Below are 24,200 nucleotides of genomic sequence, written 5' to 3'. Positions count from 1 at the left end.
GCCTCTGCCTGCAAATGAAAAGTCCTGGTGGTGTCAGGCTGGTTTTATCACCATTATTTTGTCTTATCATTGCCCCTCGATAGGTACACAGATCCTCCTGTGCAGAGGACTGACAAGGATAGAGACATCCTTGCCTTCCTGGGATTACGGAGGAAACCATGAGAGAGGAGTTTTGTCCTCACAGCATGAGCAAACAACTCAAACTGCTCTTTTCTTCTGCCTCCCAGAGCACGCAGACAAATACTGAGCAGGAAGGGCCTGATCCCCAAGCCACAGATATTTAGCTCTCAGCAGCAACTCGCACCGGTGTCTTCCAGAAACGCCTGAATGTGATGAATTGTTGAGAGACTGAATGAACAGTTAAAAAAACCTCAACAAAATCAAGGATGTTTCACATAAGACACTTCAGTTGGTTAGTTTATCTGACAAATCTTTTCTATAATACTCCAAGCTATGCTAATAAATATCCTGGAATTCGACCTGTCAAAATGGTGATCTCTAAACACGACATCTTCTCCAACACCGATTTTGCTCCATGCTGCAGCAGAGCAGGGACAAAACCCACCTGAAATGCTTTCAAGCTTGCCAAGGGCAAATCTGTTCCCAGTTCAACACCCAGCACTGCTGCTGGCAGCAAAGCCAGCCCTGGGAAAACCCCGAAGTCGCCGCACTAATACATCCCAACACAAAGTGCCACCATCTCTGCTCCTGCCCACGCTCCTCATGTGTCCCAGAGAAGCAGCACTGCTTTCTGCTGCACGTGAACCCTACTCGAACAGGGTGCGGAGAAAGGGCCATTTCCATTCCAGTTTCTTATTTAGCAAGAGAGAAGCTACTTACTGGTGCTTGCTGGGCTACTGTTTTCCTATGGCCAATGCCACAGAGATCACCGTGTGGACTCAGGGTGCTAAGGGCTCCTCACAACCAGGATTACAGGGAGACACATGCCCACAGTAAACCTCGGGAGAACTTACTTTCTTGCATCTATGATTTTTAATGCCAACCGCTTGCTTGCTGCAGTAATAACCATGTCTTTAAACACCATCCATCAGGCCTACAGCTCAAACATTTGTTTATCTGAAAAGGGTTTAAGAGCCACTCTTTTGTCCTAGTACTGAGAGGTCTTCTCTGTAATTTGTTTCCCTCGGCAGATATAATGAAAACGTTTTTATAATGATGCCAGAATCAAATCCCTCCTTCCGTGATTCGATCCGCAGCTAGCGGAGAACAAAGTGTCACAAGGAAGGGGCTTTCCAGTAAGTAATACTTGGTTAGACATGCGAAAGTGTCAGTTAAATTTGGACACTCGGTTGGACAACCACTTATGACTGCCAATTTAAACTGATCCAGTGCTCTCCCACAGCACCAGTATTTATGTTCTCTCAATTGATCAGCAAGCACTGGGGGCCATGAGCCCGGTTATTCAAACCGGCGGCACGCCGCGAGCACCAGGCTCCAGCTCCTAACGCCTCTTGCCAAATCCACCTGCTGCCTGCGCTTGGCTTCGCCTCCGGCTCTGGCAGCGGGAGAGCGGAAGGGGAGGGAGAGGCAGGCGAACCCAGCGGTGACAGGCGACGGGCCCTGGTTGACGCTGTCAGAGCAGGTCTGTTTGACTCACACCTACCATCGCCAGTGGCCAGAAAGATTATTCTGCACGCAGCCCAGCCTCGTGCAGGGCATGCACAGAGCCGAGCTAGCTGCCTGCCTAAAAACTCACCAAACTCAACCCTCTCGTGGCAAGACAACCACCGTGGACGAGAGAGCCGGCTGTCACGCGCAGGGCAGAGCACGTACCTCCCGTGAGGTGTCTGCTGCTTTCCGGGATGCTCTGAGATAGTAAGCAATGGAAACAAAGGTGGATGCTAGCGAGGTGCCTGGGAAGGAAGACTCTTAGGGAAGCAGCAACAGGAACGCTCAGGAGAGGACATATGGTGCCTCTCTGACGGCAGTCGCTGCTGTAGCATCTGTTGATACATCTTCTGCTGCTGCCAATACAGAAAAGCTTCATATGGCAAAGAGCTCCTCGCAACAAGTGCTTCTGCCCTTCCACTTCCCTCTCTGCAAAGGCTTCTCTCTCACTTGCGCTGCAACAGCAGAAAATACACCAGGAAAAAAAAAATAATAGCACGGAAGGAAGAGGAAGTGTTGCCCTTTTGTAAAATTGGCAAAAACACATGTTTTCACTTTATAAGCAAACCCTTATCTCCAGCTTCGAGGCAGTCATTTCTTATGCATTACCACACACCCTTGGTTACAGCATGATGCATGTGCTTAGCGATTCAATACGAGGCACTTAATTTATTTTCTCTTCTGATATTGGGCTCGATTCTGTGAACTGTAGCAGGTTAGAGAGTTTAATCCCACGAAGGTCTGGGCAGCAGAAGAAACGCGGAGATCGAAGGTATCCAGCCACAGTCTGATTATTTCAGCTATCAAGCGGCATGCCAGGCTGCACAGACACTGCAGTGACCTTTGTCTCACCATGTCGCCAAGTCAACATCCAAGAGAAACATTATTTACAAAAGCCAGTTTTAATCCCTCTCCAACTCACTAAGTTATTTATCCCCAAGCCTACACTACTTCATAATGTCACCGCAACCTATTCAATAATTGTCATCCCACAGGTGTATTTGTTATACTAGAAAGCCCATCTGGGATGCTGAAGGCTTATCTACGTTCAGAGAAGATCAATGCAGAACGTAGGCAGAGAAGGACGAGGGGGATGACCAGGAGAATTGAGAGCCTGACAAAAGCAACTGAGGATGATATTTATCCTGCCAAATTTTAGGCATCTAATACCTTTTTGAGCCAGGCACCATTGGCTTCTTTACTATGGCAGAGATTAGCACCTCCAGAACATCATCAACCACAGCTGTCTTCCACATCTGTCACTCTCAGAGAGCCTCTCTTCCTCTCTCCAGTGACTGTTGAGGTGGCCACCACAGATGAACGTAAGGGCAGAGAAAACCAAAGAACCCGGCAATGCGGAGGGATGGAAAGGACACAACTGTTCTCTAGGGAGGGATAATCCATCAGGACCAACACCAGTGTGAGAACCAGGAGGTCTAAGTTGGCCATGGTTAATCCGTGGTTGGAAACGAGGAGCTGAAGCCTTAGATTGTGCAACAGGAGGAAAAAGGGACAAAAAAAGAAACTATTTTCAAGGGGAAGGCTGGGAAGCTCAAGAAGGGGTCTTCATGACCAGGTCTCAGCGATCTCTGTTCCTGTCCTCAGCTTCTGTGTTTATAACTCAATCAAGGCTGAAACTGAAAAGACAAGACACAACAGAGGGAAACCAAACTCCCTTCTCCCAGCTCCAGCTATCACCAGGAGTGTTTCAGGACATGCTGTACTGCTGGCAAGGCGTGCAGCTTATTGACTCAGATTGCATCTCTACTCGATGCGTGTCAGCTGGCTCATCTCACGCTTTCACACCAGCGGCCGCAGTAACATCCCGGCACCAACATTTCCCTGAGCCAAGAGCATCCCCCAGAGCCAAGAGAGCCCAGGTCCGCAGACGGCTGGACTACATTTCCCAGGCTCAACGCTGAAAGGTGCCTGATCCGAACCGCCTGGCTGCGAGACTAGCAGAACGTATTGGAGAAAACTGTCTGCCAGCAACACTGCCATGCCATAGTGAGAATGAATTTGAATAATAAAAGCTGGAATAAGAAGATGCCTTGGAGAGAGCGTTGGTATAGTGCTTTCCAAAGCTTCAATTTAAAGCCTTGTTTCTATAGCTAATGCAGTCGTAAGGGACATTAGCCTAATTTTTGTCAAGAGAACTTGTCAACACTGCAGTATTTAAGATAGACACTAAGGACTTGTTTTATCTCACAGATAGATCACTAAGAAAGAAAGTAGTTGTGCCACACTTGCTTCACAGGAAAATAAACTGACATTCTCCCTGGGCCTAATCAGGGGATGCTGTTTTATAACACCATGTGAGTGAGCAGCCTCACATTTTATCAGTGTGCACACTGCAGCTGACATAAGATCCAAATCCACTGTGGGGTTAGATACGGAAACCCATGGGGAGGTGGCTTTAGACAGGCCATCGCTGGAGATGGGCACCCAGGGACACAGAGCCTGTCACCTCCCTTCCACGGATAGCAGGTAAAACGTTTGGCCCAGCTCCTGAAGGGTCAGGTCCTTTTACTGATGGTGCTCACAGCTACTGAGATGTGGCTCACAGCTGAGCCACAAACAGCGGACAGTGATTTCAGAGCTAAGGGGACAAATTGGTGGTAGAAGCAGAGAATTGGCTTTGCCTCCTCAGGAGTACAAGCAGGAGATTGAAATTGAACTTGCCTGGCCTGATTTTTAGAGATGCTCCACAGGCGAGTCAGCAGAAAGCGAAGAAAAGAGAGGCTGTACCCTGCAGCTTTAGAAAAAAAAATTTGCACGATCCTACTCCCATCATACTCCAATGTTAAGGAATTAAAACATTCCCAAGAGCCCAGGTGCGTTAATGCCGGCACAGCTTCACGCTTCCCACGTGCCAGCCTCAGAACTGCATTTGCAACAAATCCAAGATAACAATGCCGGTGCTGTGGCATAAACATTAGTCCGAGACTTGCAGCTTCCTCAGTGAAAAGTTGAAAAATGCCCTTTTATTTGCAGTTGTCACTTGGAAGTAACAGCAGTATAACCTTGTCCCAGCTTTGGAATAGAAATCAGCTTGCAGAGGAAGCCTGCAGGAGCGCAAGCCTGGGCTGCAGACTCGAGGGCAGGAGGGTGGCTCTGCTCTGCTATGGATTCTGCACTCGCAGAAGAACTAAATCATTACAACAGCCAGAAAGGTCCCTCGGGAAGGAAATCCTCTCAAAGATAAATCAATAACTCAGTGTAATTTTAGCATGCAGCCAGGAGAATTTACATTGCCAGGAAGGCTGAGAGCTCTGCCACGGAGACAGAGCCACAGCATCATCAAACGGCCCTGCAGCATTGCTCTGCACAAGAGCTCACGCTCTGAGTATTTACTGCAAAGCCAGGAGCCTGGGCTCTGCTGTGCCGGGACCTCTACGGACCCGAAACAAAACGGCAGCAGCAGGGATGTTCTACGGCAGAATTCCCTGACGACAAACCTACCTTTCCCTGGCTGCGTCCCAGCTGCCCTCCTCCGCAGCGGCGTGGCTGCTCTCTGCAGTTGTGGCAGCGCTGGCAAATGCTCCCGGATCTTACAGGGTAAGAGGCGTTCAAATACGAAGCGTGAGCTAAAACGAGCACAGGAGTACAGGGGGAGTGCTACAGCCACAGTCTTCACCCCCTGGCCAGGGTTACAGGGGTTCCCACCAGCCAAATTGTCCGCAAAATAAGGCGAGACAGTGATATGCTGCAGCACACTGTGATTAATGAGACTGCAATTTACGTAATTATATTAATGCAAAGTACACTTGGACCAATAAGTTCAAGGAAACTAATGACACTTTACAGCGCAGTTCAACAGTGAGCAGTAACTCTAGCAAAAAGAAAAAACAACTCCCCTAATTATTCAGTAGTTGTTCTCCTCCCAGATTCTCAGGGTCAGCTTGGAGGAGAAGGTGGCCTGAATTATATTTTCACTTCCAGAACATCAACAGAATTGCTAACTAAGTTCCAGCGGCAAGGTCGAAGCCTGCCCGTAGTTATGCATGCCATCTTCTTCCCGACTGCCGGCTCCAGTGAGCAGTGGCACCGCTGGACCCAAGAAGGTCTCAGGCTGCCCGTGTCCTCTGCGAGCGTGTTTAAAACACCCATACTCTGTGCTGCTCCTCCAGAGACACGGTACCAGTGCTTCTGCCAACTTTTTGCTCTAGTCCCCAGCACGCACGGATAAACTACAACAACTCATTCCTTAGAAGCTAAAACTGGCCTCCATGAAGCACAGTGTGTTTTATGTCTAGGAGTTGAACCTTACGGAAGATAAGCCTGACAAGCAAACACCCCAATCCAGCCGGCAGTAATTTACTGCTGGTATACCCAGACCACCTCCATATTGCATATCGTTGCAACCAAAGCACCCAGCAGATGTGGAGCCTGTGCTGCCAATGCACAGAGGGCTCGGAAGCAGCCTGCCCGCAGGCATGTCAAGCAACAAACACACCCATACCTTCCCGGCGAGCCATGGAGCCGGACGGCTCAACACCCTGCTTCATGAGAGCTTGAGGCACGTGCAAACCCTCCCTACACAGAAAACTTCTCTTGCTGCTCTTTCTCCTCCATGCTTTTAGGACTTGCCATGTGCACACACACACACGGTGCTCTGTCCTCTTCAGTACGCGCTCTTCCCCTGCTGCAGCCCGCCTGGAGTAACGGATGCGTTTTGGAGCCCTGTGCTGGCCACAGCCATGGCACTCCTCACCCCCTCCTTTGGTCCCAACGAGCTCTCAAACAGATGTGCCTATGCTCCATCAATGCTGATGTGCTCCGAGAGCAAATCCAACTTTACAGCAGCTACAGATGTGCTCTGCATTTCCATATTATTTCATCCAGACTTGGACTTCGCACCCCTGAAATGCCAAGATCTGCTAGCAGAGCTGATCCGAGTGGCAATGTCACAGCTCATGCCAGCACTGATCCAAAGAGCTGAAGATGCATTATGACCACCCCAAACAACCAGGACAACCTGTTATGCTCCTATGATGCAGAACACGAAACTGCCTGAGAAGCCAGGGCAGAACAACTCTGCGAAGACAACACAAAAGAGACGACCTCACAAGTGTACCTCCATGTCTGATACAAAACCAAAATCAAAACCAAAATTAAATGAATGGTCACAAATTCAGTGTCTCAAGATTGCACTCATGGGCTACGAGCCGGCAAAGCTCTTCTGGTAGCTTCCAGGCTCAGCAGCAGCATCCTGCAAGCAAAAAGCCAACTCAGTGATGATCGGGAAGACTCATTTAAAGTAATCCGTCACGTGGCAATCTGTGTGCACCCAAATGTCCTGCAACACAATGAGAAATCAATAGCAAGACGCAGAAACCCTCAACCACACAATAAAATATAAAGAACACTTGTAATATTGATTTTAAAAGTGCCTCAGAGAAGACAGTTGTGAAGAAGCCTAAGAAAGCAAAGCAAAATGCCTGAGCTGAAGCCTTTTTTTCCTCAAAAAGATATTAATAATGGATTTTCAATGCAAGAAGAAAAACTGAAACCCACACCAGATCTCCTGGTAATAACAGCTTTCTGCAAAGCCCAACTATTAATGTAACAGGGACGTCCATCAATCAAGCACGTAGAAAGTACTTTGAGAGCTAAAAAAGGAGCAAGCAAACATCTGCTTTTGGCAACTTAAATTTTGTCCTTAAGCGCAAGGAACATAATAAATTATCAGAAGGTTGGCCTTGAACTCATTTTCTTCCATCCTGGAGAGCTAAATGCTGAGGACAGGGGTAAAAGTACACAAACATGCCACCACTGTGATTTGTGCTTGACAAAAAATGGGAGAAACGGGCACAATTTCATTTGTAGACTGAGGAACTCTTGAAAAACGCTGGTGCCATTCTCAGCACCAACAAGGTAGCGTGCTCCTGACAGCGAACAAGTGGCAACACCCGCAGCAAGATGACAGCGAACTATTCTTTGAGCCTGCAGCTTTAGCGACCACCTTTCTGTAGTTAAGGAAGTTCTTGCGAACCCTTCTCCACCTTCAGCCATCCTCAGCCTGTCCAAGACTGTCCACACGCTGGAGCGGCATAAGGGTGGGATGACAAGACACGCAAACTCGCTCCGAGATGACAGTCGCATCCCTCCTCGCTATGGCTCTGCTCTTCCCGTCGCCGCACGCTGCCCGCAGGAGGCTGCGGTGATTAAGGCAGGTTGTCAGTGCCTGCGTTTCTCAGTGCTCTCATCAAGCAACACTTCACATTTCAGGTCCGTGCACCCAGACAAGCACTGACTGGGGTGTTAGCAGCAAACCTGAGAAAAGCTGGATTTACACCAAAAAACCCAGCTGCCAAAGAAAGTAACTGGGGTGCCCCTATGCCTTCAATATTTCCTTTTTTTTAAAAACACAGTAGGTCAAAACAAGTGCTGGAGATAACGAACAGAGTTTACCGATTCAACCAGAAGAAGCTGCAGGCATCGCTGCAACTAAGTCTTTATAAATTCTGAAGAGTGACACTATAAAATGACATTATGGAAGTCTGTATTTATTGCCTCCCCATACTTTCTGTATCCAAGGTGCTGCGTTACTTAATAACAGTTTTTCTCCCCAACTGCCAGTGTTGCAAATCCTGCCTGACACCTGACAAGCTAACCGTTTGGGTTAACCCCCCCAATTACACACATCTCCAGCCGATATAAAGCTTTGGTGGCGTGAACAGGGATAAATGATTGAACCGGTGCTGCCTAGGCGATGCACAGGAGAGTACAGACTGGCTCCTCGTCTCTCAGGTGTGCTGGTTCCACAGGGCTCACTGCGATGCAGCAGGAGGGTATTTTTGTCCCCGCTCCACCAATTGAAGAGATGCAGACAAGAAGCAGTCGTTGTAGGAAGGTACCTTCCTGCACAGCGACGTTTCAGAGCAGAAGCATGCTGAGAACGGCCAAGCATCACTGTCACGCAGTCCCTGGGAGCGCTGCCGGGCTGCACTACGGCCTGCGCTGGCAGAGCAGCCCCTCCAGAAAGCTCCTGCCCAGTGTCGCGGCAAGCTCTGTGCAAGGCATCGGGAGGTCCTCATGGAGAACCAGAGGTCCTCTGGTTCCTCATGCCAGAACTGCAGGAAACCTCCCCGTTCAGGGTTCCCAGCTCCACTACCACTGCAACATGCACTTCAGTGACCCCATATCTGGCTTTTAGACTGTGGATACAATCTTTCTCGAGCGTGGTCTTCATTGAGTGTCTTGTTTTACCTGTTTGTGTAGTATTCCTAAGCCTGCAAGAAAACCACCTTTGCACTCAGACTGTACACGGGCAGTGCCTTGGGTTGTGGATGCATACTTGACAAGTATAAAGATGCTATCGTCCCAACCCTGTCTGCATCATCCGCACTGCAGAGGACACAAAAGAAATCACGTGAACCATCTCTAGGCCTCTTCAGAAAAAAAAAAAGTCAACAAAAAAACCCCACACAAATCATTTTATCAAGTATAGCAGAGAGCAAACAGTAAAAATAGCCAGTGGAGGTGATTTGACCTAATCTGAGGACATTTGCTGGAGTGAAGGAGAGCATATACATTTCCTCCTCATAAAGCAGTCACATTAACACCCCTGACTGACACAGCTTGATCTGGAAGGGCCTCAGCTCTTCCTCCTCTCCTGCTTGCCAGCAAGACCAGGCTTTCCCCGCAGGTGGCAGAGTGAGGTACAAGCTCTCCTCTATCTGCAGCCTCACTCTGCTCCTCCTTCAGGACATGTCCTTTCCACTTCAGGATGTAATCCAAAGGTTTCGAGAGCATCTGAAGAGATCAAAGTGGGTGGAAAGATGCCAAAACAGGGGTCAAGTGAAAAGCCTCTTGGCTTATTTTCCAGCAAAGGCTCTGGTCCCACAGGGTGCCTTCACTCCAGCCTCCGGCTCCTGGCTCCAGCCCTGCTGGACCCACAGTTCCCCAGCAGCTGGTCTCAGACATTACTTTCTGCTCCCTCTCTTCAGAGAAGTCTCCAGCAACTCCTCCCATGTTTGCTCCATTCAGTTTTCAGCTGATGTTAGCAAGGGGGAAGTCAGCATCACCACCAGGATTTGCAGCTCTCTGTGAAGCCCGCCATGAGATCTTCTGTCTTAAAAAAGGCACTGCCATACAGAGTCACAGATGAGTTGAGGTTGGAAGACACCTCTGGAGATCATCCCGTCCAAACCCTGCTCAAGCAGGGTCACCTCGAGCAGGTTGCCCAGGACTGCGTCCAGTTGGGTTCTGAATGTCTCCTAGGATGGAGACTCCGCAACCTCTCTGGTGGAGTTGACCTGCTCCAGTGTTCAATCACCCTACAGTAAAACAGATTTTTCTATGTTTAAAGCGAGTTTCTTCGATTTCAGTTTTTGCTGTCGAGGTCCCTCGGAAGGGCAGCACACCCCGCGGGCGCAGCAGCCGCTCCTCCCAGCTTTATATCACATAGGCTGTAAATACCTTCACAATACCTGCAAAAGCCTTCACAATTTGCCACCTCGTTACAGCTCTAGCTAATCGAGAGGCAGAGGTCTAATCATTTTTGCATATTATCAGCTACAGAACAGTGAGATAACCGTAATTAGTAGCAGCCTGGTTAGCAGGTTAAATGATAGTATAATTAATGAAGAACAGGCGGGCTTTGTTTCAAATAAGAAAAGCAGCAGATTATATCAAAATGTAAATGCATCTTAAAATACAGTCTCGGTGATAACTTAAAGGTGCTTTTAGAAACACCACCAGACAGAAGCGGAAAGGTTTTGCTTGGGCTGGATGACAAATCCTAAAAATAAAACCTGGTCTGGGGTTAAAATGTAAATTGTTGATTAGATCTATTTATTCACACCCTGCAGTGTTGGGAGAGACATGCAGCTTAATGTTTCTTCTTTTACTTTGCAGGATCATAGGCACATTCCTGTTATTGCCATTGCCGCTTGCAAGGTCTTTGCAACCCTGGGAGATCTCCAGCAGCAGAAGAGAAGAAATACCAAGTGACAGACTGCATACATTAATTCAGTATTCAGATAACATCCTGTTGCAAGTGAATGACCCAAGCAAAACTTCCTGCAGTCTTAAGGAGCAGGCAGAAAATCAGGAGAGAGGAAAAAGACTCTCTGGACTGAAGATCTTTTGAATCAGAAATGTTATCCTTAATTAGAATTTCCAATACCACCACACTTACTTCTTCCAAAATGTAAACATATAATAAAAAATTAAACTTGAATATAGTGTTGTAAGAGTTCTTGCAATAAATGGGAATTAGTTCTACAAAACATCAAGACAGACCCAAGGAGATTACCTTTCTTTCCCAAGCTTATGCTGGTAAAGCAGAGCTGGAAAAACAGAGATATATTTATTTTTTAACTCAGAAGCTTCCTTGAGATGCTAAAGCAAGCTGTTTCAGTAAAGCAGAGACATTTGTTTCAGTGTGCGTTCAAGTAAGAACAAATGCAAAACAAGCTTCTAGACCTCAAGAAACATCAAATAGCTTTTTTAATTTACTTCCCAAATTCATTGCAGATTCTTAAATGAATGGAGGGCAGAGATCAGAGAAAATGTCTCACTAAATCAGGACAGCATGATGGATATTCAGAGTTTTCCTCAGAAGAGCAAGGTGCTTTTAAGCCAGAATGGAGGAGACAGAGCACATGGCTCTGGAAAAGGTTTGTGGAAAAAGAAGATCTGTTGCTAGTGTGACCCTATAAACAAATACATGGAAAAATTAAAAAAAAAAAAAAAGCTGCAGCCCCATCTGAGTAAGAGCACTAATTTGCAGACATGAACTGTGAAGGATCAGGATGAAATATTCCTCGCAGGAGCCATCTGACTGTGTGGCGACTGCCTGAAAAAAAAAATCTGACTTTGTGCTCACCCACCTAGAATCAGTTTTGTAGAAATTTTAGTAAGCGGGGTCTTAGCCCGTGGAGGAGACTGCAGGAAGGAACGGCCAGAGCAAGACCGTGGGGAAAAATACTTTCTTCTTAATTATGAAAAAGATAACGCTGTGAAACTGTGTTTTAGTGATGTACACGATCTACACTGAATGCCAAAGAAAAGGAGAGTTTAGCTCCCGGAGTCAGGTGTTTTTGTAACAACTGTCAAACACACACCAGGGCCCCAACCCCCAAGCTCCCGGAGCATACGGCCACCTAAGTGTCTTGGGAAAAGGGTTCAGAAATGGTCATTCCAGCCACAGGATGTACAGTACTATAGGTCGGCATGGGCTAAACAGCACTTCTGCTCTGAGAAACGTTCAATCAAGGCAGGCAGTCTGGATGCAGAGCCAGTGATGCCAAAGGGACGGATGCGGAAGGAACTGGAAAGACTGTGCATCCCCTCGGGGACGGGGCAGACCACCTGCCTCCGTCACGGCCAACCTCGGCCAGCAAATGAGATAAAATACAGGAGAGCAGTCTGAAAACACAATGTCTCCATTATATCAATAGGTCAGTGATTAACTTATGAAATTACATAATAAAATAGCAAATTTAGAAAAAAAAAAAATCAACTCTGCACAAAGGCCTGATCCCCAGAGCTGCCAACCTCTCCGAGAGTGTGCGGTCAAACACATCCCGCAGCAAACCCAGCCCCATGCTCCAGGAGCAGCGCCGCTCTGCTGTCATGCCACAGCCCAGGAAATAATTCCCAAACCAGGAAAATAATTGCTTTTGGAGCCCTCTGTCACCAAAGGAGAGACAAGGACGGCTTCAGAAGGCGCTGAGCTCTGCTGGCACAAGGAGGCTTACCCTGCAGCTCAGAGCTCGCAGTGTGCAACAGCAGCTGGATGGCTCACCTCATCTCCAGCATCTGTGATGGTGCTTTGGTGGGAATTCCACACTTTCCCAGCCACAAGAGCAACCTCCAGGGTGTCATGGCGATGGAGGTCCGACCCGTGGTTAAGCAAGCTTGTCCCACAAAACAAGATCATGCATTTGAAGTGTGATGGAGTTGCTCTGATTATATTTGGTCAAACCTGCAGAACCATTTAAGTGACTCTGGAACCCAAGTCACACTTTTTGAAAAACACTTTCCCATAACACCCAATGAAAATGTTGGAGCCAAGGTCCTGGTACGGCTTGCTGGCTCTGGAAGGAGGAGGGAAGATACTCAAATCGGAAATTCAAGACAACCAAGGCTGGATGCACTCCCAAAATGTTTTCCAGGAGGGAAAACATTTTTCTTCCAAAGCACTGTTACAAGCTTGAAATAACTGCGCAGACCATTAGATAAAGACAGAGATAAAAATAGGCCCGTTATTAAATACCTCTTCTTTAATGAGGTTCATCCTTCTAAACAGTCACATGAAGGTTATTAATGTTATTGCAGAAAATATAGCATGCTTGCACATAAAAACCATAGCAAGATATTCCTCATCAGCCGGCACACATTCAAGCATCTCTCAGCAGCTCACATGCTCGCAGCATCCCTAGCTTGGCAGAAAGAAGATAAGAGAGAGGAACGAGAGATGTCTTCTCTGGGAAACAGCCTCTCTTCTTTCAAAGCACTTTTTCCCCTCCAAACAATGTAAATTTAACCATGTGAATGATTCCCACTGCTTATGTCTCCTGCTACACAGCTGATACACTTACTCCCTTCACTAATGCTACATTTATATTATAACAACACCACTCAGAGCATCATTAAAGCTAAGTTCAAAAATATTTTGAAAACCGCAGCCTAACTTCCTCCTGTTGCACAAAAAAAGCCGCTTGACTCTCAAACACCTCCATCACCTGGTTTATAACCGCTTCAAATTAACCCGTTACACACTGCGGAGCATGGAGTCATACACGCAGCTACCAGGAGTCACGGTTTGTCTCACAAAAATACATCATTACACCCTTGTTTCAGTTATGCCCAACATCCAAGCCCATGGCTATGTGTTAGAGAAGCTGCAAACTTATCTCAGCTGCTCAGAAGCGTAATTAGTTTTTTGCAGTACGTGCATCACTGCAGAAGACTTTTATAACGAGCTTGTTTAATGAAACCAGTAACACCACGGCCAGTAAGGGACAGTATTCACCCCGACACACCGAAAACCCATCTCAGCCCCACTCTGCTCCTAAACCTGAGCAATCCAAGCAGTAAATTTAGAGTTTTTTCTCACCAACACTGGTGCTGCCAGGATACTGGCAGTTCTTGAAATGACAGAAGACAACAGAAGTTTTATCTGCGTTTGGGGGGGAAAAAAAAATTGGCTGCCAGTTCACTTCACAAATACTGAATGTGGTACCCTCACGGACGTGCTGGGAAAACAACGGCTGCAAAACCTCCCAGGTCACGGAGAAGCAGACAGAAAACACAGGGAACAACCCTGTGAGTCGGACCGGTACCTGGCCATGCTGAACATGTCCCACTGAGCGGCACCTTGCTGCCCATCCCACCGCTCCGAGCAGTGCTGCACTGGGGCTGGGCACAGCCACCCACCCCTGCGATTCTGCTTAATTAAAACCTGCAAGTTAAGTGTACTGACACACAAGAGTCCATTTCTGCCCAGTTCCCAGGAATGATTTAGTACCAGGAGCTATACAGTTCCAAGGTCTCACATTATGAAAATTTAAATGTATGTATATATACTGCATATACAACATGCTACAAAATATATAATCAAAACTGCATTACTACACTTATCGAATAAGAGAAGCAGAGTGTTTTTTATAAAGTGGGAGTTGTCTTTTTTTTTTTTTTTCTTATTTTAACATGCATGTTCGGTTACTGGCCTATAAATTTCTGTTATTTGCTACGGTTTCCCATTTCTTAGTGTGAATGACAAAGGCTCTGCAGCTCTGTCCTCTCCTGGAAAAGGTCGGCTTTGTGCCTAAGGACCCAGCCCGCTAACATTCACAATTGTTTCATGAGTGCTTCAACTACACACGTCCGCTGCTACAACGCTCCCAGCATCACCTACACCGGCATCTCATCAGGATGCTGGCAGCGGCTCCCGGCAGCTCACCGTGCCGGGGACGGCCAGCCCACGCCTGCTTCACAGCCAGGAAGCCAGCCTGCTCACTGCGCAGCGCTGCGAGCCGTAGTCTGCACATTGAAGAGATGGCTTGACAAGGACCAGGTCTGCATCCCTGGTGGGTGCCCTCTGACCTCCCAGCTCAGGGAACCTGCCGGTAAAGAAAATCCAAGCGGATAACGCAGAGCAAGGCTGGAGACAGGTAACAGCACTGCCCTTATCTGCACAGCTGAGCCGGAGGGAAAGACGCTCGTACAGACAGTATCTCCATGTCCAAAAGCTGGCATCCTTCAAACACTCCCTACTCAAATAGAGGTTTGAGATACCGCCTGTCTGCACGTTGTCCGAGCGTCTCTCGAGCAGTGCCGATCATGCCCTCGTACCAACAAGAGGCAGGGAAACACTGTTATCCCTCTTACACGGATCAGGACTAAGGCACGGAGAATTTGCTTTGTTTGACATGTCTGCCCTCCAGTGCCCCACACCAGCGCCAGAAGCGGCACGCGGAGCTTCAGCCCTGGCACTTTTGCCAGAGAAGACTTTCAGTGTAAGGAGGAATTAAGCACAAGCCAGTGTTAGGGAGACCACGCATCCTGTGATGTGAAGGTGAGAAGTCAAGGAAAGCCCACGAGGATGGGGAAGGTGAGAGAGCAGAGCATGAAGGCACGTGGTAATAAAAAGGACAGGCACTAGATAAATTTAAGATATCAAAAGCCTCATATGCAAGAGGTCAGATGGAAAACAAGCAGAGGGAGAGCTACTAGTGGCCATAACTCTACCTGCAAGCACTGAACATTTTCAATTGCTCTTGAGACTGCCTGGGCTTTCCTACCTGCTGTAACCACCCTGCAGCTCTCCCTGTTGCTGGCCAGAGAAGATTATAACAACTCCACAGTCGAGATTTTTCCCCCTCTGCACATCAGTAACAGGTTATTTTCTAAAAAAAAAACCTGGAAAAGAAGCATTTCATCTGGTATAAATGAGGTTTTTAAAATCCCATTTGCCTTCCCTCTTCATGCAAATCTGTGCTGATCTGATGAGGCTCCTATTTCCTGGATTACACACCTCAAGCCGAGCATACCCTGGTAGTTTAACGCCGTATTTCACAGCCCTCTCTCAACCGTGCTGACATAAATATTTCAGAGACCTGCACACAACTGTTTGAGTTAGGTCTAGGTCACCGAGAAGCCAATGATTCGGACAGATTCATTAATTCACCAAAGCAATTAGCAGGAACCAGTGCAGCTCAGGACATACCGGTGAACAGCAGGAGCAAGATACCCACTGACAAGGTGTAAGGAAATCCTCGCCAGCCACTGCGTCACCCACACAGGCTGTGGGACAGGCCCTGGCATGGGACTTCTGAGCCAAAGGGATCCCTCCTGACTTTATCTTCTCCTCCCAGCTTTAAAAACCTTTTCTCGGCTTAGAGCAGTGCTGGCTCATTCGGCCACTGAAATCTCTTGAAAGACAAAGACTGGCAACGAAACTGGACCGAGTTATTCCCCATCCTGAGTCCTGTTCTTTCCAAAACCACAGCAAGTCCTTCACAGCAGCCTCTGAAATTACCTCCCCAACGTGAACACTTTCTTTGAGAACAGTGTTTCCATACGTGTAAAACCTTGTTTGTGCAGCAAATGAGAGAGGGGAAGACCTGAGACAAGTATGAACAGCAAAGATAGCTACCAACAGGGAAAGCAGCCCGAGGATCCTCGGAAGCTGCAGCCATGGATATTTAAATGCTAAGCAATGTATCATCAGCTCCCCGCTGAACATAAGATGGTTTCATCTTTGCAGAAGTAGCAACAAGAGCACGCTCACATCAACTTCGCTCTGGCAGTTTGATCAACAGCAGCAGTCATGGCTTCTTATTTTTTAACTGCAATATAATTAGGCACTTAGGAAAATGACTCTGAACAGTACAAATGCTATACAGTAACTGCAGGTATCAGCACAGAGCTCTGCAAGCCAGGAGTTTAACCACAGCTAAAAGTACAGGCCAGCCGAGCTCCTGTAACGTATGCTCTGCCTGGCTAGATACTGAGACATGCTATCCAAACCTGAGAGAGATGAATGCTGCAACATTTCAATCGGCAATGCAAGATTTTGCTCCATTTCTCCGGTCTGCAGGGAGCTGCTCTGGACCAAAGGAAGCCTTTCTGTGCCCCACTGTTCGCTCCTCTCAAATGGAAAGCATACAGAATAGACTGTAAATATTTTGGTATTTCGGGCAGACGAGGTTCTCACTTGGTCCATGTAGATTTGGAAACTGGACACGTTAATTCCCAACTTCAAACTGTCAGCTGAGAAACCTGCCAGCGAGTTTCTGCCGCAACAGGGAGCAGGAAAGTGCTGCTGCCACGGAGGTGGACAGAGCCCATCTGCAGAGGCACTGCGCAGCCTGGGCTCCCCGCAGCGCTGGTCGCTGCTGATGAGGAGAGGATTAACCCCTTTTTTCTTTCCCAGTTAAACCCTTGCCTCTCATATCCTTTTTCTTAATCTTCACAGCAATGTCTCCCAGAAGAGCCACTTCTGATCCTAATGTTGCATGAAAAATCTGCTGGTCAGTGGTATGACTAGATGCTCAGAGCAATCCAACTTTCAATCATCAGGAATGCTAAACAAAACAGAGGGAAGCAAGATGCCCAAATAACAAAAGTAGCTAATTCCCAGGAAATGAAGCATTCATGTGCTCTAGGATGTTGCGTGGCAGATTTGAGGTCATGTGGACATGTGGAAGAAATGCTTTGATATACAGAACCCCCAAGAAAACTGTCAAATTGATGGAGAAGACCATCAACACCATCCAATCCTTCCATTCACCTCTGCCATCCCAAACACTAAGGATCAGCCTTTGGTTGCCATAACCATCAGGCAAGATCCCCTTGAAAAGTGGCAGGGTGTTTCTGTGTGCTGACAGACTCACTTCCAGGCACTTGGCAGGGCTTAACATAACCAGCAACAAAAGCAAGTCACCTCTGCTATGTTTCTCCAGAGAGCTTCCAACTCACAAGGGTACTATCACCTGGTAAAAGTGCATTCAGAAAGGAAAAAGACATCAGAGGAAGCACAACTTCAAAAAAATTCTGTCTCTGTGGTAGAACAGTTACCTGACCATGAGAAGCGATCTGACCACAGGTGTGAAAATCCGTTCAGAGGACATTGCAATCCCACTCACTAAAACCCAAGTAGCCCGCAAGTTCCTATGGACGCCAACCAAGAACAGAACGAAAAGCCCCACGGATGTCTTCACCATTTCCTCAGACGATACCAAAAAAAGTAAAACAACAGAGGTGCTGGAAGACTTTCCAAGGCATATGTATCCTTTCTGTCTAACCCAGCTGCGCCTAGTGCATTATTTAGTGCCAAGTGAGAAAGAAGCAATGCCTAACAAAGTGTTAAAGGACTTTGTGAAGTTCCACCAACCTTTCCACAACCCATCAGCTTCCCAGCCGGCTGGCAGAAGAGACAACTGATCTCATTGCTTCCAGATTACAGGCGGCAGAGCTCTTAGGGTAACTGTCTCTCTGTGTTTGCATCCAGCTACCTCCAGCAGCTTGAAGCGTGCTCAAAGTGCAAGAAAGCACTTGATCAAAATCCAGCTCACATTGCAGGCAGCGAGGGAACAACCACACAAAGCAGCGTTACATATACAATAACAATTGAATTTGGTGAAGGGATTTGACAGGTTACAGGTTGATGACACTGCTGCAGTCTCGGTGGAAACGCGGTTTAATGCAATTAGCAACAGGGAACTAGAAAAACAGCAGAGCAAAACTAGAAATACATGTATAAAAGACAAGCAACCGCAGGACCAGAGAGAAGCATAAAAATACTGTGTTGAGCTCAGAACAGGAACAAGATGAAACAGGAGTGCGATGGGGGGAAATGTAACTCTGAACTCCCTTCCTCTATTTAAAATTGAAGATCCAGATTTTAAAAAGAAAACATTTGCTTCCCCAGGAGAGACCGGCCCCGTTTGCTGCAGGGCTACAACAGAAGATGGTGTGGGGGCATCCTGGAGAGGCGAGCAGCAGAAAGCAAACTTTTGAGCACTGTGCTGCGGTTCACTTTGGCCTGTGCTGAGCACACACCAGCCAGCCCAGCCAGGACTCTGCTCAGCTACGAGCGCGTGAAATCACATCAGAAAGCATCGAAAGATGCAGAACCACTGGATTAGACATGCTGCCAACGCGTGTGTGCCTGCTAAAGGACTGAAAGGCACATCCCTCGAGCAGCCATGCTGGCTGCTTCCCTCGTCCTGCGGGTCAACTCCCTCCCCAGCACGGACCTGTGCTAGCAAGGGGGAAATCCTCGGGGTCAGAGGCTGCAGGGATGGGCTCGTGGTGGTAGCAGGTTCCCCAGCCTTGCTTCAGGTAATAAACATGCTAAAAGTGCAAGTCACAGTCCACGCACAGGATTTCACTTCAGAGAAACCCACAGGAGACAAAAACCCAGGCTGGCAGGGGGAGACCAAGGAAGACTCCTCTTTCTGACATGTCTCTACCCAGATCTGCACGCACACCTGAAATGAGGATCCACAGCAGCTAGACAACAAGGCAGGCCACCATTTAAGCCTTTTACAAGAGTAATTGAATTTCTTCTCCTCTGTGAATGCTGACAAGCTCCCCACTTCCACCAGCCCTTCGCTGCACGTGCCCAATGTGGAATTGCTACAAAAATAAAGCGGAACAAGACACCCCAGCAATGGAGAAAGTGCTTCGGAACAAAACCAGCAACGACATTTATAACAACTGCAAGTATATACACATATTCTGCTTCAACAAGGGTGGTGGTGATCTGCCAGTCTGAATAGTGAGGAGGGACACCACACACCTTCCATACAAAATGGTACAAAAATGGAATATAAGTATATACTGCAGCTTTGTGAAACTTAGGGGCTTTTGTTAGACATTTACCTTATACAAAGATTTACATTCAGAAAAGTCGTTCTGCTATATCTGGCAGAAGTTTCAAGACAAATGGATTCCATATTTACTCATTCAATGATAATACTGAGCACAGGATAAAGCTCTTTTAAATTCAGAGCACTTTATAAAAATTAATTACTACTTAGTCCACCCTTCTGAGGTGGGAAGGTATTTATTATACCTGCATGTACACGAGGACACCAAAGCACAAATGGATTAAATACCTTGTTCAAGACCCCAGAGGCACGCTTACTGATCATCCTAATTGCTGAAATAAGCGTGCACACATGCATCTGCGCATGTGTTTAAATGCACTTATCCTCTCCAGAGCCCTTCCCAGCGCATGAGTTTTTGCAGTGAAGCCAGCCTGCTCAGTTGGTGTTTTCTCACCATACGTGTCCCATACACGTCTAATAAAAGATACCAACCCAAAAAAAGGGAAGAGATTTTTTTGTGGGATGTATGGATAGGGATAAAAGCTGGATTTCACACAGCCAAGGAACAGAAAACCCATTGTTAAAAAGCTGTGTAGTGTTACATTGACGGTTCTTAATCAGATTGCCACTGAGCAGCATTTCACCAGCCCACACTGGAGCACAGCAGACCTGGGATACCGCGTGCCAACAAACGTTATAAAATCTGTCCCTTGACAAACGTGTAAAGAGAGAAAGGGCTTCTGAGCTGGTGACAGAGACACATCACCACCAACAATGTGACTGGCGGCCCACTCGACCTGCTCCAGTGAACTGAAAGCACTTCAGCAATCGCTCCCGTTGCCAGCCGGTTTGGTGATAGTCTCCTGTCCCTGTATTGGGTCATTGGGTCTGTACCTCTTTGTCTGAACACCAACAAAAGAATACATTGTCATGGGAACAAACAGGTATTTTGAGTTTCTGCAAGGTTTCTGTCAGTGCTGTCAGGTGGGCTTTCAGAGGGATGCTATAATTAGTCATCAACATGTTACCTGGACGGATGGTTTGCCACTGATGTGTAGGGTAAAACACTTCCAGGTCTTCAGGATCAGCATCATCTTCTGTTACCGGCTCTTTCCCACTGTCATCTTTTATGTCGCTCTCTTCTATTTTTGTAAGGGCAAACTCCTTTCGGATAGAAGAGATTCAGCTCATTAGCAATTGCATCTGGGTAATTTAGTGCCAGCTAAGAATACAAAATTTTTTCCCTCACTAGCAGATTTTTTTTTTTTTTTGACATCTGAGATTCTTTCCACATGGTTAAATTTAGATTTAAAGTATATTAAAGGTTAAACATGCATAACTAGCATGACATTTGTGCTGAACAAAGCAACACAGCTTATTTCCTATTCCAGCGCAGGCTGCAGGTTTAAAACAAGCTTTCGCAGAGCCTCACCTATATTACGGTCAGAGCCAGGAGCCCTGACTATTATTAGGGTTGTGTAACATTGTAAGACCCTGTTTTCCCTTGCCTAAAAATATGTCAAACTTTTAACTTTTTCAGCTGAAATTTTCCACACAAGTGGAACGCCTCAAGCATTGGGGTTTTTTTTTCTTAAATGCACTTATTTCAGGCTTGGAGAAGATTTCAGTTAAAATAGTGCAGCTATTTCCAAAATAGGACACGGGGAAAATACACTGAATTACCCACACGATAAAGACGCGAGCATCCTTTTCTCCACCCATTCCCAGTGTCCTCCAAGTCTTTTAAAACAATGAGGCAGCGATTTAATCACCGCCTACGTTGCAAGCGCAGCACGCGAATGGCAGAGGTGTGGTAGATCAGCTAGCACGAGTGGTATGACATTACACAAAGGAAAAAACAAGGATGAAAAGCAGGAAAGAAATCCTTGCTGCGAGGGAAACCTCACTGTTCACTGGAAAGTCTCCCTAGGGAGCTGGTGGGAGTCATGTAAAACTGCAACGGATAAAATTATTGAGAGTGCATAGTAAGTAACGACCTCGTACTATCTCACACCAGGCTATTAACTGCTCGGGAAGCAGGTCTTTGCTGTTCTGGTTTTCACAGGAACAGATAAGCTGGTCCAGGCTAATCGTCCAGACAGCTCAGTTTCTGTTGCAGGGAGTATTATCAGCTTCTGATACCGCCAAGAACACCACCACCGAATAATTTCAAATAACCAGCCTATAGGGAAAGATTATTCCTAATTGTTGGCAATTAGAATAAGAGTTACAGCTCACTTGTGAAGTGTTTTGATATTAATCCTTAGAATGTTTTCACAGGGAAAAAAAAGAAGTCAATTAAGAGGTTAACTGGAAATTTTAAGCCATGTTCTGCCTTCACTTCTTCCACTTCTTGGAAAAAATGCGTGCATATTTTCTGGCAGAATCTGGGTGCTTTGCATATAAATATCCATTATCCAGCCTAGGAGAGTGTTTCTGAGCAAGAGAAATGTCAGCCTGAGCAAAACCACGTACAATTAGCAACGACAGTGGTGATACATGAAGATAGCTGACAAACCTATAGAATGTTTTTGTCTGTCCAAAGGGATTGAAATTTTGGAAATACACTGGAAAACAGAGCTTAACTCCTGCTTGTGCTTAGTGCATCAGAGGCTCGGAATTGTTAAAATTATGACAAATGGTTAAAGCTCAGTAACAATCATAAACATAAAAAGCCAGGTTCTACTGATGAAAATCAACGTTAACATTTTCTGAGCCAAGACGCAACAGGACTAAAATAAATGAGTCAGAGCAGTTATTACTTAGCTTATTTACGCTACTATATTATTATCCAAGAGGGACTTAACGATACAGGCCATTGTAAATTTACCAACAGGCCTCTGAGCGTTGTATCTGTTGAAACATAATGGAGATAGCTGATGTTTACCGGCTCTGCTCATGCTGTGGTCTAAACGTTCAGTAAGGATAAAAGGATGTGACTTCTTTCATTTAAATGTTACTGCCACTGCTTGGCCCACAACTGCTTTGCAATACCCCGTTCTCATTAGTATTTCTGGCAAAAATGCGCAACAACACACAAGCAATTCTTCATTTACGCAGAAATTAAGTAGAATCTTTTTTGGTTTGTTTTCATAACTAAAATAGTAGAAAGAAAGATGTTTTCTAAAGAATAATGGAAATTGCCTTAAAGGCAAAAAGCCTCCTTGCTTTATCAGTCTGAAATCAACTGCAATAAGCTGAAAAGCCTCAGCAGGGAGGGCTGAGACAATCTGCAGTCTGTTTACGATAAAGGAGGGACGTGGCCACCATGGAGCCGTTGTAGGGGGAGTGCAGGAAAAGGTGATGGGAGAGTTAACCACCCATTGCATTAATCCTGTCTGAACCTCGGTGTCAGGCTGCCTGCCAATTCGGGCACGTATCACTGGGTGGCTGTCCCAGTGCTTGTTCTCCAGCTGGGATGACTGTGCTCTATCTCCAGCCTCCTCCTCCCCTCACTCCCTGAAATAAAGTCAAATTATCTCATCGTTACACGACTCCAGGTGGGCCCGAGGCACTGGCCTACAGTGCTTATACTGTAATCTGTCCCTTGTATTTGCTCTGGGTAATAGCACAGCCCCCAAACAGCTGCATCACACAACCAACAGACCAGCAAGCTGCAAGGCAAAGGCAGGAGCGAGTGTCCAGGGACATGGGGGGGGGTGTCAGTGATTCCCTACGCTACTGTTGCTGGGGGATCCCCTGTTTTAAGCCACAGCATTAACTAAACTAAAAAACCACCACTCCACTGCTACAGAGCGTGTCTCAGGCAAGCTCCTCGAGGAAGCTTTCCAGATCTGCTGATCTAGGGGGGTCTGGCACACTGGGGCTCAGCAGCAGAATCCAAACCGGGGGAGTTTTGCACACTTGTACAAGTGCAAAGGGGCAGACAGCGTCCACTCACCTCAACTGCAGCTTCAGAATAACACTGCAAGTAGCAAAATCCATGCACATGGGATGCAAGGACCTGAGAGGGTGCTCTTCTAAGCCTGACTCACTTGCGATGACTCAACGGGGGCACAGCTAGGAACCTAATTGAGGCCACCTCTTCCCTTCTTCTTGCCACTAGACCGCATAATTAGCTTTGCCTCTTGCCACGGGGGCGGGGGGAAACGTGTGACAAGTCCAAATAGAAAAAGTGACATCTAGCAAACAAGAGAGCTGCCCAAGTTGCACTGTTCCTGTTGCAAACCCTCTGGATTGAGCATATTCTGGATTTCCTGAGGTGAGGCAAGCAGTCTTAAGAAAGAAGCCTTTCTGACATGTTGTTATTGAAGACCCACTGTCGAGGAGAGGTGATTCACCAACCACTGCAACACCCTCCTTGGCCCTACAGAGGTATCAGGGAAGGCTGTCACCCCACCAGAGATGCCGCTGGCTGGACAGCCCTCTGTGAGCACGACTCTCGGCCGGAGCAGCCAAAACTTACGGGAACTCTGTCACTTAGGCTTGACCGGGAAAACACTGCAGAAACCACCAAGACCAGCAGGTTGACTTTGGAGCAGTGGAGAGGAGCCCGGCCCAGTGAGACATTGCCACCAGCCTGAAACACAAAGGAAAACAAAACCACCAAGATTTTATTCCACGTTTTCACAGGTTTCAGCATTCTTTACATGACATTTTGCAACGCAGCATGGCTTCAGGGGTGCGACGCTACAGGAAACAGAACACCTTGAGGTGTTAGCGCATGGGTCTCATCGGGGGCAGCCGATAGCAAGGGGTGCCGATTTTACTGCTAATGGAGTTTATGACAGGTAATGACAAAGTAGCTTATACTGACCC

General features: G+C 47.0%; 1 protein-coding gene across 1 annotated transcript in view; it reads right to left on the bottom strand.

Moving 5' to 3' along the window:
* Nucleotides 1-23,951, bottom strand: part of SIL1 (SIL1 nucleotide exchange factor) — a 77,077-nt gene extending 53,126 nt beyond the window's left edge. Inside the window, 3 exon segments of the mRNA XM_050905209.1 lie at nt 20,450-20,585; nt 23,848-23,921; nt 23,924-23,951. Of these exon segments, the coding sequence (XP_050761166.1) occupies nt 20,450-20,585; nt 23,848-23,921; nt 23,924-23,951 (238 nt within the window).
* Nucleotides 23,952-24,200: the final 249 nt, after the last annotated feature.

The sequence above is a fragment of the Gymnogyps californianus genome, chromosome 14, assembly GCF_018139145.2.
Source record: "Gymnogyps californianus isolate 813 chromosome 14, ASM1813914v2, whole genome shotgun sequence".
Lineage (NCBI taxonomy): Eukaryota > Metazoa > Chordata > Aves > Accipitriformes > Cathartidae > Gymnogyps > Gymnogyps californianus.
This window is presented reverse-complemented; position numbering and strand designations above follow the sequence as displayed.